Source organism: Siniperca chuatsi, linkage group LG17 (assembly GCF_020085105.1).
Source record: "Siniperca chuatsi isolate FFG_IHB_CAS linkage group LG17, ASM2008510v1, whole genome shotgun sequence".
NCBI lineage: Eukaryota > Metazoa > Chordata > Actinopteri > Centrarchiformes > Sinipercidae > Siniperca > Siniperca chuatsi.
The window spans coordinates 8,261,404-8,278,460 of NC_058058.1; the positions used below are offsets into that span (position 1 = coordinate 8,261,404).

Here is a 17,057-nt window from a genome sequence, read left to right on the forward strand (position 1 = left end):
TGTTTTAAAATAAAGTGTTGAATAGTGTCTTGCATCAAGATGTTGTTGTTTCATATTGTGAATTTGATGCCTGACAAAGGTCTTTAACGAAAAACACTGCATTTTCAATAATCTTTAAAAAGTGCTGACAAGTGTGCAGGAATTCAAGTGCTTTCTTTTGAATTGAGTCATTTTCATATGCACCTGTCCACCAGGTGCGCATTAGACAATATTTAGCAGCATCGACATTTAAGATTTGGTTTATTTTGATACAATTGCATCCTGATGGTGAGCCATTCCCTACAAGGTTTGAAAATAATTATTTTTCAACTTGATTACTGACACATCACCCCTTTAAATAAAGCAGCGTAGAAAATGTGTAGGGGGGCTAGTTTTGTTATTTTTGGGACTTAATTGTGCAAAGTGCAACGGTTCATGCAATCGAAGACATAAATGTTCTTTCTTTATGTCATCCTATTTTCTGTGCAAATTGTGACAAATTTCCAAAAATCACAAAAGAGTATTGATTGTTGATTGACCTTGGGAATGGCAGTAATAATAGTAGACAAAAAAAAAATTATTTAAATAAATAAATTCTTAAGTCAAGGTCCACTTAGTAAGTTTTTCCAGAGCTTTCAACTCAGTTTGCTCATTTGTCATCACATCAGTACCATAATAGGTGATCATGTAAATATGTCAAATGTATCATACTTTATCATAAAGAAGAAAACTGAGCCATTTGCTTGACAACTGAGCACACTCCATCTGCTGATGAAGACCGTGGGATGCGGTTGAAATCCCCAGAAAAAGCTAGTAAATTATTTACAGTAGTAAAGCACGTGAGAAGACTTGTATTTATCTGTATCTTCAGCTTGTTCCTTCTCAGTGGCCTTCCTGTTGAGGGAATTGGTATCTGGTGTTATACCTGACAAAATAATTCACTTTAGTATTTATATATGATATTTCAACTTTCCAAGGTTAGAGTTGGGGTGAGTGAGGGTTAAGGCTCAAATTTATTTAAATTCAGGATGTGTTGTGTATTGGATGGTGGTAAAAAAAAAATATATATTTCCTGAAGCTAACCTGGATTTGTTTTTGACAACCCTGCCCAGGTACGCAGTCTGAATCACAATCAGAACACCTGTACAATGTAACCTGATTTGTTGCTTTCTGCAGGTGATGTTTATTCATTTACTGACACTGCATCAGAGAGGTGTTGATACTATGGTAATTTTCAGGCCATCTTCTGTCATGTTTTAATTGACTACATGGATATGTAGCTATTATTAACTTCAGGGTCCCATGTCAAATCATTTTTGCTAGTTAAAAAGTAAGAAAACGATTATTATTATTACTATTTGAGCATATAGTAGCTAGCATATATCCACTTGTGTACTGAATCAAATTTGTAAGTCACACAGCTTGTGAGCTGTATTTCTTGATATAAAACAATATAGACTTTTACAAGCAGAGTCCTAAAACACCATTTAAAACCACATGATTTTTTTTTTTTTAAACTTTACAGTAAATACTACCAACATTTCTATGTAGTTTGGTCATTTGGGGAAATGGAACGACTTTTTCTTTTTTTAAGTAACACCATATGTGCATGCGTGTTTTATTACACGTGTACAAGCATGAGCAAGTGTACATTACCCACACACACACTCACTGAGTACAAGAGCAAAAGTACACAGCCAGAAGGCTGTTCTCTTTCTATGTGCAGATGAGTAGACTAGAGAGCAATGAGAAAGCACCACAGGGACAAAGAGCTTGTATCTCAACTGTGTGTCACTTTTTATTGGAACAGAAAGAGCAAGGAGGTCAACAGTACAAAAAAAAAAAAAAAAGGAGAGAAAAAGAAACAAGGGCTTGGTGAGGGTCGATAGTTAAGCAGTGAGCGGTCACTTGGCGCCAGAGGTGAGCTTCTCCAGGTCATGGATGCCCTCCTTGTCAATCAAACGGACGCTGAAGGAGGGAAGATTCAGGATGAAGCGCTTGTTCAGCTGGAGGAGGGAGAAAGAGACAAGGCAGAGGAAGAAATATTAAGTTAAAAGGCACAAATAAGCAGAATGGATGTAGAATCGAGTAAAACAGAAAAATTAAGACGGAGAAGCAGGGTGATAAAAAACAAGTGGGATACTGACTATTAAGGCTAAAGGCCAAGCCACATAGAAAATGTTTTTAGAAGCGTTTTTGACGCTCGTTACTCGCCTGACTCACAAAACAGATACGCTTCCCTTTCATCAAATGTAACAATCCACGATGACTACGAGACACCCCAGGACCCCTGCGTTATTTTGCACTCAGAGAATTTTTCCCCCCATTGGCGTGCGTAGTGAGGAGTAATCTCCACAGACAGCTGTTTATAAGTTGTGAACTTATTAATGGTATCTGTAATGATTGATCAAGGCTCTCAGTGTGGCTATGAGCTTGCCGGTTTCACTGTACACAGATTTTCCAAAACATCAATGAATCAATAAATAAAACAATGCTGATTTCTTTCCGTAAATGTTTTACGAAGGGACAAATAGTGCTTACGTGTCGCTCACGTCTTGCTTTTGATGTGGATTCCCAGTAATAAGAGTAAATCCACGTGAGCCAAATTAGAATGAATTTTTAAGTTCCTAAGAGTACACTGTACCACTGAGCACACTGAGAAATGTTGGAGGCCACTTTTGCAGAGCTAAGTTGCTATCTGAGAGGCTGAGCAACATAAACAATTAAATAAGATGCTTATTATTCTCATTCATACTTGTGAAAAAAGAATGAGTAAAACTTCTCGAACTCACTTCCTCAATGCACTTCTTCAGCAGATCCACTGCCTCATCTCGGGTCAGATCTAGAACAAACAACATGAGAAAATGAGAATGCTGAAATATGAGAAAAAGGGAGCGATAGAGACATAAATGACATTAAAATGAAGACGAAAAACATTTTATTAACAGAGAAATGAAGTGGATGTTGTTGTGTGGTATTGGGGACAAAGGGCTTGTGGGGAGCAAGAAGCCTTGTGAAGAAGAATAACAAGACGAGTTAATTGCTAAAAACAATTTGATGCTAGTTTGTCAGATTTATAAGGGATATTTTCACTACAAACCACCACGGAATTAACATACAAACTCTACAGACTCGAATCATAATCTTTATTTCTCTCTTTTGAGTCAGTCTCACGGGCACAATAAACAGAAAAAACATGCAGGAGGCATTTCTCTGCACTGACCTGGTCTGTAGTGCCGGTCGAGAATGGAGAGAGTGAGGAAGGCTCCGTAGCCGTGGGCAGCAAATGGGGCCTTGGCCAGGGAAGACAGGTAATCCATGTAGTAGAGACCCGGGCCGTCTGTGTCATCATAGCCCGCCAGCAACATGTTCACATGATATGGAGTCTGGATACGGAGGAGGGAGAGAGGGGATTAATATTCAGATCTATGAGAAGGGTTTTTACAAGGCGTTAGCCCGGGATGCACACTAATTGAATTCAAAGTTACTGTTGAACAGTTCTCACTGTTTGTTCAATCACCAGAATTGGGCTTATAATCCATATTTTGGTTGAGAAAGAAAAGAAAAGATTCAGAAATACAGGTAAAAAAAACAAGCATTGCTTGTTAACTGCTATGAAAAAAATGTTTAGGTACAAATTAGAAAAGCAAGGACATACTGGCATACTATAGGTATCAGCTGTAATCCAAATTAAAGCAGTAGCCTCTTATTTTTAAACTGACAATATTTGCTCTTTTCAAGGCAATGATCATTTAATGCAATGCTTTCAGTAAGTCGTTGATTGTCAGTGATTACTGTATTGTATTCGTCAATACGTGTATGAAAAAGTCTAACAAAATGCCTTTTGAGAAATGTTTGCCATCACTTGGTGGGTGTGTTTCTGTATATAAACCTTTTTTTGGTCAGCAACAAGTACAACCATGGTATCAGGTAGGAAAGGCACTTCTTCTATCTTAAAAGGTGATGATATAGAGCGAACAACAACACAGCAAGTAATGTAACTAACGTTAGCTAAGTTGTGGGTTAGCAAACTGTCGCTACAGTCGCCGCTGCAAAGCTAACAGCCAGAGAGGACGAGACGGTTTCCCAGAGCAGCACACCAGCTCCAGACAGCGATACTCACAACTCTCCTGCTACTATAGCTAACATCACAACAACATCTTGGCAAACTAGAGAGTAAGCTGAATGTCCGTTGGCAAGTCATTGAACGTTACCTGACACACAAATCATGGCTGGAATAGTGCTGTGTGGCTCGGTCCGAGCCACTGTGTTTGTTTCCCCATTTACAGAGCCAGGGCCGTGTACAAACACCAGAGTTTTTTTTTCAGCCCACACACTGAACGGAAAGCTAGAATCACATACCCGACATTGAAGTGAGAAATCATAACTTCAGAGTAAGATCCAGTCTATTTATTAAAGTGGTACTCCAGTGATATGCTATTGCACTTCGATAATGTTGTGGGACTAACAAGAGGCAGAAAAATAAAAAGAATGATCAAAATCGAGGCAGCCGAGGCTGAGGTAACTGGATCCTACAATTCCCATAATGCAACTCAATAGTATCTTTCATTAGACCCTGCCCCCACCTCCTAAATGTCTACTTCTTTCAGGCTTCATTCAGTCTTGCTCTGGCAAAACAACACAGGGTCATCCAGCAAAAAAGTTGAACCAGGCTCAAGTTTTGCTGCAGCACAACACGACATCATCTGGCAAGGCGCTTCTACTGTTTATCTTAAGATCATTGTGACGAAAGATAAAATAGTTGCCATCGTGGTAACTTTACAGAGTTGTAAAATCCTAATACAAACCGGAAAGCTACTCCAGAACCACAGAAAACATTATACAACTGTTTTTACTGGAATTCTTTGTGTGAAGTTATGCACAGTGCACTGCATGTGTAAAACTGGTGGAGTGCCCCTTTAGCACCTGCAGAATCTGAAGAAATCTAGACTCACGGCCTCACAGACCGGCTGGATTTGTAACCATATGCTGTGCGTAGTTTACTGTCAGGTGGGATGATTTCTGCATTTAAACAGTTACTTCTTCTCTCCAGTTAGAGGTGCCAACATTGCCATCAGCATATGTATGGTTTCACTGACTGTACCTTCTTGTACCCTCTAAATAGTTTCATCAACCAGTTCACGAGAGCAAAGACATCTCACCACTTGAAAAGTACAACTTCGCTTTCTCTTGCTTTATTCCACATAAATTGTTCCTAATTATTGACTTGGATTTTTCAATTTGGCAGAGACGTGGAGCGACGCGCGCACAGCGGCAACATTAACACAGAATACAACAGCGGTGAGAGAGAGGAAGGGGAGGGGTAGCTGGAGAGTGAAAGGGCATCACAGGACAGAGGAGGTGAATGGGTTTGTGTGTGTGTGTGTGTGTGTGTATGAGTGAGAGAGAGAGAGAGAGAGAGAGAGGAGGGAATCAGGGTGTCACTGGTAGTGTGACATCTGCTGGGAGTCAGCACCCCTGTTGCTCCCTCCATCGCGCCCTCCCTCCCTCTTCATCCCTTCTTTAACTCCCTCCCCTCTCCACCGCCTTCACCCTGTGCCCTGGAGTAACGCCAGGGCTCATTAAAAACTTCTAAAGTCGTTTCTCTTGCCCCCCCCTCCTTTTTTAAATTACATCTTTTACGCTTCCAGCCTCTTCTCCCTTCTCTTCCTCCAAAACACTAATTTTCTCTCTTCGTTGTTGCGAGCCACTGTTCCCCATTTTAAAAAATCCCTTTAAAGCCAGACAAAACAACTTATGGCCTAAATTCTTGATGGAGGTAGAAGCAGTGCAGTGTTTTTGATTAAAATGCAACAAGAAAAATATAATATTGCATTCTCTGTCGTGCAGTGAGGCAAATATGATTCATATGACGCCAGGCGAGTTGTGATCTACACACCTGCCCTCTCATTTCAATTTATCTCTCAGCCGACCTGCTTATTTCTGTGACTTGTGTGTTAGCACTATGTTTGCCACAAGGGCAATGATGATCGTTATGCTCCCTGTGGAGTAGGCTTTAGCCTGTGTGTTAACAATGGTTTTGAACACACACACACACACACACACACACACACACACGTGAGAAAGAGAAACAGTGTGTTTGTGAGTGTGCACAATGGGCGTGAATCTCAGGATGCATATCTTAGTGAGTGAGTGTGTGCTTTAACTCCTCCGTGAGCCTGCGAACGCCCCAGTGGCATCACCCCCACCCACCAGACACCTGTCTCACTGGTTACAATGTAACAATAATATGGACTTGGCATCAAAATAACCTTCCCTTCCCATGTCACCTCAGAGGGAACTAGGCACCTTGTTAACCCAGCCACCTGAACTCACACCCAGGTTCACATGCAAACAATACACACGTGTTTTTTTCATATGTTTTATCCCCCCAGCGCTGCCAAACAAGGCAACCAAGCAGCCATGAAACAAAAGCTTCACCTGTACGTTGCTACCGTCGCCTTCAGTAGACACAAACCCGCTCCACTAGGAATAGTTTGACATTTCGGAAAATATAACTATTTGAGAAGATCAATACCACTTACATGCCTATATGGTAAAATTGGAGCCAGTAGCCGCTTAGCTTAGCTTAGCACAAAGACTGGAAACTGGGGGAGACTGTTAGCCTGGCTCTGTCCAAAGATAAGAAATAGTAGCCAAGAGATTGTCCGGACCATAACCCCCTGTAAAACCATAATGATTAGCTTTTACAATATGGATTAACAAAACAAGATATAACTTGTTTGTTAGGCCATTTATTAGGCCGATTATTTTCATTATTGATTAATCTGCCAATTATTTTCTCAATTAATCGCTTGGTCTATAAAACAACAGAAACTGTGAAAAATGCCAATTACATTTTCCTACAGACCAAGAGAAGTTACCAAAGGTCTTGTTTTGTCCGACCAACGGTCCAAAACACAGGCGGGTCTTTGTTACCATTGGACAGAACCAGGCTAGCTGTTTCCCCCTGTTTCCAGTCTTTCTGCTAAGCTAAGCTAACCAGCTTCTGGCTGTAGCTTCATAGTTAATATACACACACGAGAGTTGGATTGATCCTCTCATCTAACTCACGGCAAGAAAGCGAATAAGTGCATATCCCAAAACGTCAAACTCTTCCTTTACAACATCTGCAGCGTAGGATTCAGAGCAAAAACAGCTTTAGTTAAATTAAGGTCAGGCTGCTAAAAATCAACACGAACTCATCCCCAAACTCCCTTCTTCCACGTTCCAGCACTCCCTCCTTCCTGTCCTTCCTCCCACCTCCTCCCTCCCTCCCCCTATATTTTGCACCCTGCCCCCGGGCATGTTCTCTTTATTGGCATTTCTCCTCAATCTGCTGTATTAATTGTTCATCTGTGCAGGAGCAGGGGAGCCATGCGCAATATGGCGCCAGTAATTATTTGTGCCCATTGTGTGCCTGTGCTAAAAAATATCTTACAAACCCATGAGGCCAGCTGTAGATCACCACAGCACAGAGGCTAACTGTTGCTGTGGTCTTCTGAATCTGAAAAGAAACAGCTCAAACTTTACAGATTGACAACATTTTACTTCTTCACTATACTGCAGAGCAAACATCCACATATATACAAAAAAACTGATGACTGTAAGGCTTTTAGGCTCCTACATAATCTCCCCAAAAATCAAATATGATATTTATAAACCATCTGCCTCCCCTGAGTTTTGCTGTATCAATTTAACCTCATGTTACAGCCTCCTATACCTACAAATCCTGCTCAACTTTTTGACTACCACTGCAGTACCTGTCAATTCAATATCAATATAACCTGTTTTTATCTTCAATTCACAGTGTTTGCAAATTTTACAGTACATCAGACAGGAAGCTAAAACAAATAGAATCCTGCTCAGCTTCTATTTGATGATGCTGAGTTTCTATGCCCCTAAAACTTTGCAGTTGTTGTTTTGCTTTGTGGTGAATTTCATGTGTATCATTACAGAGTCGGGGCCTCAGGTGATTATGCTTACCGCTAGTTTTTTTTTCTTTCTATGTCTCCTCTCTAAAGCTTGAGTGAATGCAGTACTCCAGAGGTTAGCGGAGTTGTTTTTCTGGACGGCAGGCTGGTAAGTATACAGTCGTAAGTGAACAGGGTTTCGCTTACTCTGCGCCGACATGCTCTGCTGACTTTAGCTAACTACACCTCCCGGAGGTCTGCAGCCACTGGGGTATGACATCTTTCAGACTAAAGAACTCATCTGTAATTTATCCTGCAGGAATCAGAATTAACAATATACCACTGATTAATTTATCAGCCAGTGGATTTTAACCTAAGGGTCTGGACATGCCAGAGGGATCATGTGATGATTTTCGGGGGGTTCAGAAGATTATTTAAGGATGGTAGAGAAAAAAAAAAAGAGAGATTTGATATACAAAAGCAGATCATTATCTTGCCTTTTTGTCTGGGCTCAACTTTAATCTGCAATGATTTAATCAGATTAATTAAAACTGAATTCCAACATATGCAGCCAGTTCCCCAGACAAGTATTGAGCATAGTCTTGGACTACAGGCAGTTTTTCAACAAAGCTACATTCAATTTTGTTTTAGTCAACAAATGGGCTTAATCTCTGTCTCAGAAACCAGCTTTTGGTGTCAAAGTTTGTCTATGCTGTACATGTTGCAGGAAATGTTTTGTTTTTAAAAAGATGTGGACCCCAACCGCACAATTGTTTAATCATTTTCTGGATCTTTTGTTTTCATTATGGCATACTAGATTACTACAGAGTTCATTTTCCTTGAAATGACAGCATAAGTGTTGATATAACATGTAGAAAGTGCTGTAAAATAACATTTCATGGAATGATCAGGATTATTATTTAAGTCGTCTTGGAGCTGAAATTATTAACCAAATTGATTGGCAGAAAATTAAACTCGAACAACTATGATAACCCATTAACCGTTTCATTCATTTTTTAAAAACCAAATTGCCAAAAATTCACTATTTACAGATTCTCAAATGTGAGGATTTGCTGCTTTTCACTGTTTTTTTTAACCTGTTAATCGAATATCTTTGGGGTTTTCGGTCTTTGGTCAGACAAAATACGGATTTCAAAGACGTGAAATTTTGATGGACATTTTTGAAAATATTTTCTGACACTTTGTAGAACAAACTATTAATCTATGAATGTAGATTAGAATGTAAATCGATGATTAAAATAATTGACCATTAATTGCAGCCCTGAAGTTGTGATAGAGTAATTGTTCTAAATGGTTTAAGTAACACTCAGACACTTCTTCAAAGAGAATAATTATTGACCCAGATAAGACACAAAAACATTCAAAGTGCTTCCATCTCCTGCTAACTCTCCTGCATATTTGTTAAAAAGTGTTAGTTCTACGATTAAACAATTCAAGACTTTAACACATTCAAATGGATAACACACATTACATATTCTACATACTCAAGAAGCTCTGGTGGAACACCATTATAAAAAAAACCCTGTTTATACAACATAATTTGCAAATGTCCATGTACTCTGGAGGTTGATGAATGTGAGAAGAGCATAGCTGGAGGAAGGTGTGGGTTGCAGAGGAGAAACTGCTATTGCTTCAGTTTCTGAGGACTCCTGAGAACGCAGCATTAGTAAATCCTGCACTCATAAAACCAAATTCATAACCGTGAGGCACAAAAATAACGATACACTCGCAGCTTATGGCAGGACATGAATATAAATGTTATCTTCCACAACATGTACAACCTTGACAGAATAAAACTATCCTGATCCTATAGGTCCCTCTGTGTGTATGCATATTGTATTTGTGTGTAAGTTGACTCCTACTCGTTCTCACACTCCAGTCTGTGGAGTGTTGTCTACTGGGCCTGGTTGTTTCCCCCTGGGACCCCCACTCCTCCTCCTGCTGCTCCTGCTCTACCCCTATCCCCCGTTCGATGTGTCCCACATTGCCTTCTCTGCCACACTAATTGTTTTTTGTAATTATTTTCACCCTTCTGCTATTGTGACAGGCAGCGGCTGCACTACTCTTAACAAATTAGTGCAAGAGACACAATGCACAGATACAAGAAGCAAAACGGACTTTAACAGAGTGTGTTACGTCTAAAAACATATGTCACCGTGTACTACAAGTTAAAACAAATGTAAAATATGTAGGGCTGAAACAATTAGTCAATTAACCGATTAGTCAATCAACAGCAAATTGACCAGCTACTATTTTGATAACAGATTTATGGTTTTAAATCATTTCTAAGCAAAAATGTCAAACATTATCTTTTTCTAGCTTCTCAAATGTGAGGATTTGCTGCTTTCACGGCTTATTGTGATATCAAATTGAATATCTTTGGATGTTGGACTGTTGGTCTCACAAAATTGGCGATTTGAAGACGTCATTTTGGTCTGTGGGAAATTGTGACGGCCGCTTTTCACCATTTTCTGACATTTTATGAACCAAAAAATGTATTAATATGGAAATGATCTGCAGATTGATAATGAAAATAATCATTAGTTGCAGCCCTACGAATGTGTGTCCTAATGTTTTTACAAGCACACGTGGTATGTGCTTATTCTGTATGCTCAGAATTGGGGCTGGCAGGGGCAAAAAGTATGCATGACATGCGTTACTAGGGCTGGGTATCAAACCTCATTACTTTTTGACAACAGTTGGAAACGTGTTCATAGTACAGAGTATCGAACAGTGTCAAGTATCAAACTTTGGTCAGATTCTTAGAGATGTTTACTTATTCTCTGATCTGACATTTCCCGTTTTAAAACATGACATCACATAGAACATAGCGGATTGTGTAAGTTGTACAGATTGTAAAGCCCTCTGAGGCAAATATGTGATTTTAGGCTATAAAAATCTAATTTACTTGACTTTGTTAAAAGAAAAAAGAAAACACTGGTCCCTAAACTAAGTTACCAAACTGATACCTAATGACTGGTACATAATGCATATGTTCAATACTCAGTCTTGTAATTGGTGGTGTAATTGAAACTACACTGACCTTAAAAACTTCACTCGTTAAAAATAAAGTGTAAAGTAAGTACAGTGTTCTTATAACTAATAAAATAACTAAACAAGTACTTAACTCCGAGAGTAAGTCTCCAAACTTGTTTTAGTATACAGTATTATTGCACCTAAATCTAGTTCTTGCTTGTGTGCCTCTCACTGTACTGCCTGGTGTAAAAGTGTATTTAGCTTCTGTAGGGCTCTCAGGTCTCTGCAAGGCCTGGAGGACTCACATAATTTCAAAAAGCACTGCACTTTTCAAGACGTGGGCAGCATAAATAAACAATCCAGATCACAAACATGCAGACAGATAAATTATCTGGTTAACTTGCCTGGTTGTAAATCCAAGTTTACACAAGTGATGAGGAAATATTCTGTACGTTCACATGTTCACAACAGATTTGTTTGGTCAAATTTTGGTATTCAAAAGCACAGTATTTTGATAATATACCCAGAGCAACAGTGCAGTTGGGGTGGGGGACAGTGCTGCAGGCTCAGGTGTGGTCATGCAGTCTCAAAGGGAGAAACCTCCGTCACCATTCTCAACAAACTGACAAATGTACCTGGCTCTGTCAAACTGCATCTACTGGTTCAGCTTTGATGTCTTAAGCTGATAACGACACAAACACGGGTATAATTACAAGTGAGACTTAATTCCCTCCTGAACTTTGGAGTAATACTACATCACAACAGTATCACGTCATCAAGACAAGCAAGGGCTCTATTGTGCTTTAATTTCCTGTTTTAGTCAAAAATGAATAATTTCAAGCAGCAATTAAAACACATTTTTGACATGGATGAGTAAACCTACCACATATGGTTACCGTCCCTGCCATTTAAAGTGAGTATTACTTTAACTTATGGGAATTAATTTGTGATTCTATCATTGGTTCCCTAAAGCAAAATGAGATTGCAAACAGGGGAATGTAATTAAGTTAAAATAGAAATTAAAATATTTATAGGTATGTTCACTCATTACTCCAAGATGAATACGCTTAATTCAGAGTGTGACCACTGGTTAATTAGCTACTGAGAAAACATACAGAGGTACTGGTGAAAAAATTTGTTTAAGCACACAGTTAAAAAAAATTACACTAGAAGCATAAAGGATGAAGCAGGTCAGAGAATACATGGCAACACAAAATGAAGCAGATGGTGCACCTTTGCAAGTTGAATTTACATTTGTGGACACACCACAAGGCTGCATGGTCTTACTTTTAGAGGCAATTCTCAATTTCACACAATCATATCTGACAGTGTAGTACAAGAAATTGTATACAATAACAGTAAAATGAAATGTGTTACATTATTTTGTTGGTTGTCTTTCATTTGTTTTGGCAAAGAAGCTGTATTAAAGTTGACTTTAATACTACATTTGGCCAAGTTTACATGTTTAATTATAATTGCTCTCTATCTTGAAAACCCTATTGGCTGGTGGAAATTCTGAGCAACTGGTTACTTACGTGGCCCTCAACTCAAACAATTATTTCGGTTATGATTATAGTCACATCTCTCATCAAAATTTTCCCAGGGTATGAGAAAACAATTCTCACAAAATAAAAAGGTTACTACCACTGCTTTATGGGAAGCTGAAGGCTCTTTAATAGGCTGAGAGTAAGACCATAGCATTAAGATAGGACCAGTGCCAACAGGGACAAATAATTTCAAACAAACGCACAAATAAATAAGTTACAAATTGAATGGATGTGTCAAGTAATGCAAGCAAAAATAAATAAACTGCATTTCGTTGCCTTGTACATGTGTAATGACAATAAAGTTGAATCTAATCTAATCTAAAAATAAACACATAAAGTTCTAAGCAAAGCTTCCTTCACTTTGTTATGTGGTCTTTATATGCTTTGGCTATGCAAGCTTGATTGCTTAATATTTTTTTTTTAAAGCCACTGTTAATTTTATAAGTCAAAATGGATCATATCAGAGTAGGGTATGAACCTCACAAACCAAGACAGCTGGATGCTAGGGTCAAGAGGCTTTTACATGTGCCGTCATAGGACAGTGATCTGAATTTGTCAACTCACAGCTTGAGCTGTTATATTCCAACTTACTTAAATTGTATTACTAACAGTTATGTTGTATAAACCATGAACAGTCCTCACTGTGCCCACAAAGCTTTTTTGCCACTCCAGGACATTTCTCATGATGAAACTACATGGACAGCTTGGTGCGCATATGGTTTAACAGGCTACTTAAATGTTGATAAGTATAATATATTAATTCATGATATCATGATAGTTACCCTGCTCCGAAGGTAGTCTGCAAGATTCTTTCGTGTGAAGTTTGCGGCTGCAGCTGGACTGAGTTCATAACCTAATGAAATAAGAGGCACAAAAATATCATCAGACACACAGTTTTAGGTGTGTGTGCTTCTTCAGCAATTTGCTTTCCAATATGACATCACTGTCAATGACTATACATTTTGGAGTTAAACTGGAGACATCTGAGGAGAAGGAAGGAGAGTTTTATCACACAATCATCATCTTAGATGTCCTTTATAAAGTATTTCTGATCTGATCCTTACCATTCCTCATTTTGTAGAGCTGGACATTCTTCTGGATGTACTCTGCAAACTGTACTGTGTCTCCTGCTTCTCCAACACACAGCAGCAAAATCTTCTCACTTAGTTTGAACATCTTGTCATAGTCTGAAAAAACAAAAAACATACTTTCTTTATTATCCTTGTGTGCATAAATTATTCAAGTGGCCAGTTACTGACGATCAGAGTGAGCAACGTTAAATCAGCAATCTGTTTCACTTTCATTCTCAGAAGCCCGTTTGAGCAGCTTATGCTAACCTTGCTAACTTTAGTTTGCCTTTCAAAAAAACGTAGAATGGATTTGAGTAACTCGGAGCAGCACATGACAATGATGCTATACATGCTGTTATCGGTTATGGAAAGAAAAAAAAATACAAACAGAGTGAGAAAGATGTATCCGCTAACGTTAACATACTTTAACTTATCGAAGCTATATTTAGTTTTGCTAGCTCAAGTAAAATTCAGAATGTGTGGTTACATTGTAGTGATAGGGGAGGTTACACATTACACATCAATATACCGTAAGAATAAAAAAGCTTTAAGCACTACTCATCCGTAGCACAATCCGGGTTTAATGTGAACAAGAACTATGAAAACAAGTCTGTTAGCGGCTCAAGCTAAATCAACCGGCTAAATGGCTAATGCTAAGCTAACGCATTGTCATACCATGTTTCATCTGAATGATGCTGCTGGCTGCAACATTATCGGCGGCGACGAGGACGAAATCAGGTCCCTGTATCCCAATTAAATATTCCATTCTATATAATAGATATTAGCTGAAAGATTTATATAATATTATAAATAACGGGAGTCTCTTAGCCTCGACTCTGCAGATTACACAGCAAAAGTTTGAGATAAGTGGCGCAGACTGTTGTCGTCACCGGAAAACGCGCTTTCGTCCTTTCTACGCGACTCGGGCGGGCAATTTGAACGGACTGCTGTTGTGTCACCCGTGTTGCAAAAACTGCTCTGCTGATTGTTAAGTAAATCCAAGGATAAACGGTTATTTCAACAGGAAAAGGTCAATATGAACGAAGGGAATCTTCAAAACATAATGGCGGAATCGAATAACCTTAACGGCTCGCAGCGAAGACGGTCACCGCGGTTGAGTTCTCCTCCTCAGGCTAACCTAAAAACTGACAACAAAATGGCGCTGGCCTCTGTCGCCGTTAAACGCTCCATCACTGTGAGGAAAATAGCACCCAGAAAAACAGTCGCACCGTCGGAGCACAACAAGGAGAACACGCCGAGACGGACGGGGTCGGAAGACAGCCAGCAGAAGAAGCTGAAGGTCTCCACCCCCGGTCCTGTCCCGGGCCGTGGGGGCTCCTCCTCGGCCAAGAAGAAGAAGGCCGCTATGCCCTCACCGATCCTTCCCTCCTCTCCGCCGCCCCCTTCTTGTCCTCAACAGCCGGCAGCAGATCCAGAGGACGCGGTGTGGTCGCAGAAAGTGCGCCGGTCCTACAGCAGGCTCAGCGACAAGTCCTTCGACAGCCCCAACTCTCGAGAGACCTTGTTCGGCTTTGAGAAGCTGAAAACCCCCGAAGTGTTCCGGAGAGTCCAGCAATCCAAGACAGGTCTGGAGGTGTCTGGGTCCTTGTCTGGTCTGAACTCATTCACATCTTTGCTTGAGGCGGATGACTGTGGTTCGGCTTTCCCCGAACCGGACCCAAACATCCCAGGCGTGGCTATGGTGAAGGAGAAGAGGAGGAGGAGGAAGGTCCAGCACATAGACGCCACAGAGCTGGACGCAATGGCTGCCAAGATGAACGCTGAGTTTGAGGAGGCAGAGGTGTTTGAGTTGGTCGTGGAGTAAATATTGTGACTGAAAGACTGAAGGAATCTCTTATAGCATGTTATTTTTGTTATCACTGACATGCTGAATGCCTCTCTGGGAGGACAAAACTTTATGTGTGCTTCATACTTAGAACAGTCAAGTTTTTGTATATTTCCAGCTCTATGTATTGTAAATTTTGATTCTTTGGCGTTTCATGTGTCTGTTCATTTAAATGCTCTTTATATGGTTGTTTAGGTCATTATGTGGTGGTATAATGGCATAGTATAGTCACACGCGAGTATTGATTTGGTTTCAAAATTACCAGTAGTTAGACAGGTAAAACCTAAAGCATGTTCTTTGTTTTGGTTATTATTGAAACATTTATACAGATTTGGTTTCCTGTGATCAGATATCGTGGTTATATTAACTTGTAATGACAGAACTCCATTTTGCAGGTTTGTCAATGGGATTTGACTGTTTTAATTGATTTTTGACTTCTTAATCACAAACTGGTTGATTGTGCACGTGATCCATGGACATAAAATATGTGACAGTTTATAGCAGTCGTAATTACATGTGGAAGCTGTAGTTTGTAAACTTTGAAACAGCATGTGAAGGAATGGTACGACCTGATAGCTTATAAAGGGACTATTTTCTATCAGGAAGAATTGGCATTTTCTTTGTCTTTATTGTTCCAATATTTTAATCATTGAAAAACAACAGGTGGGCGGCAGTTCAGAGCTCTGTAACCAGGATACTACTATTAAATAATGCTTTAGCTCCACATTTAATTGACATAGAATTTCAGAATAAGACTGTAAAACAGCACCTGTCAGTGTTGTTCTCGGACTATTAAGTTTATGCTACATTTGTCCTTTCTTAAACTTAAAAGAAAATAAATTGTTTATTTCTGCTTTCTTGAAAATGTAAATAAATACTTTAACTATATCACTAGAATTGCCAGTAGGCTTGGAGGTTCGTTCAGTCACAATATTGTCTGTTTTACATAAATCCTTTATTCTGCCAAAACAGCCCATTTTGAGATTTTGTCAATGTTTATAGTTGTCAATTTTAATGAAACCACAAAACACATTTGCAGTATTTAAAATTTCCCGCAGCCTTCGCAAAAAAGGAGCCAAAACAGCCAGTTATCTGCTCAATCTGGGCTCCGCAAAATTACCGTCTGAGTGGAAGGTAAATCATGTTAATGCATAGTGTCTGTTGTAATATTTAAGAGAAATTTCAAGTTATGTCCAATCTTACACCACAACACACCAGTTAAGAAACAATTCCATTTAAAATCTGCTTATATGATCAGCCAAAACTATAAAATGTGACTGTTGGATGTGTACAGCTGAGGTTTTGGGGGATGACACCACGTCTTACTGATAATGTTAACCTGCACAGGGCCTAATAAGGTACTAGCTAACAACACATTCCTATACACAGCATTGGTCTCCAGTGATTATTATGAGTCAGACTGAATGAGTGAGTGGGCGATCTGTCTGGATTTAATGAGAATGGTGGACAGGTAAAACGTTTCCCCCTGGAGTCTCTTAAAGGTGTAAGTGGATGCACTCATTTGCACTAACAAGGGGGTGATGTTATCAACCCTCATGCCTGCCTCTAACTGTGCAGCTTTCTAAACTGTATGGATCCTTGATTTGTTTGGCTTTAGATGACAAAGAATTTAACTGTTTTTTTGCAGCTGATGTACAGACAGGGAAACCTGAATAACTGACTGGAAAAACACAACAAATACAGA

At 39.5% G+C, this 17,057-nt stretch overlaps 2 protein-coding genes across 4 annotated transcripts; one reads left to right on the forward strand and one right to left on the reverse strand.

The window, feature by feature from the left end:
- Positions 1-1,752: 1,752 nt before the first annotated feature.
- On the reverse strand, positions 1,753-14,754 carry psmb2 (proteasome 20S subunit beta 2). 3 transcript variants are annotated; one of them, XM_044172981.1, is made up of 6 exons: positions 14,736-14,754; positions 13,501-13,623; positions 13,219-13,289; positions 3,203-3,365; positions 2,772-2,821; positions 1,753-1,985 (listed from the first exon to the last, which is right to left on the reverse strand). In XM_044172981.1, the coding sequence occupies exons 2-6, from the start codon at positions 13,610-13,612 to the stop codon at positions 1,884-1,886; spliced, it is 498 nt and encodes a 165-aa protein (XP_044028916.1). In that variant the 5' UTR covers positions 13,613-13,623; positions 14,736-14,754; the 3' UTR covers positions 1,753-1,883. The 3 variants fall into 3 exon arrangements, with proteins under 3 accessions (XP_044028916.1, XP_044028915.1, XP_044028914.1); XM_044172980.1 differs by lacking the exon at positions 14,736-14,754 and adding an exon at positions 14,588-14,606; XM_044172979.1 differs by lacking the exon at positions 14,736-14,754 and adding an exon at positions 14,182-14,313.
- cdca5 (cell division cycle associated 5) lies at positions 14,542-16,240 on the forward strand. The gene has a single exon (XM_044172978.1). The coding sequence runs from the start codon at positions 14,543-14,545 to the stop codon at positions 15,329-15,331; it is 789 nt and encodes a 262-aa protein (XP_044028913.1). The 5' UTR covers position 14,542; the 3' UTR covers positions 15,332-16,240.
- The last annotated feature ends 817 nt before the right edge of the window (positions 16,241-17,057 follow it).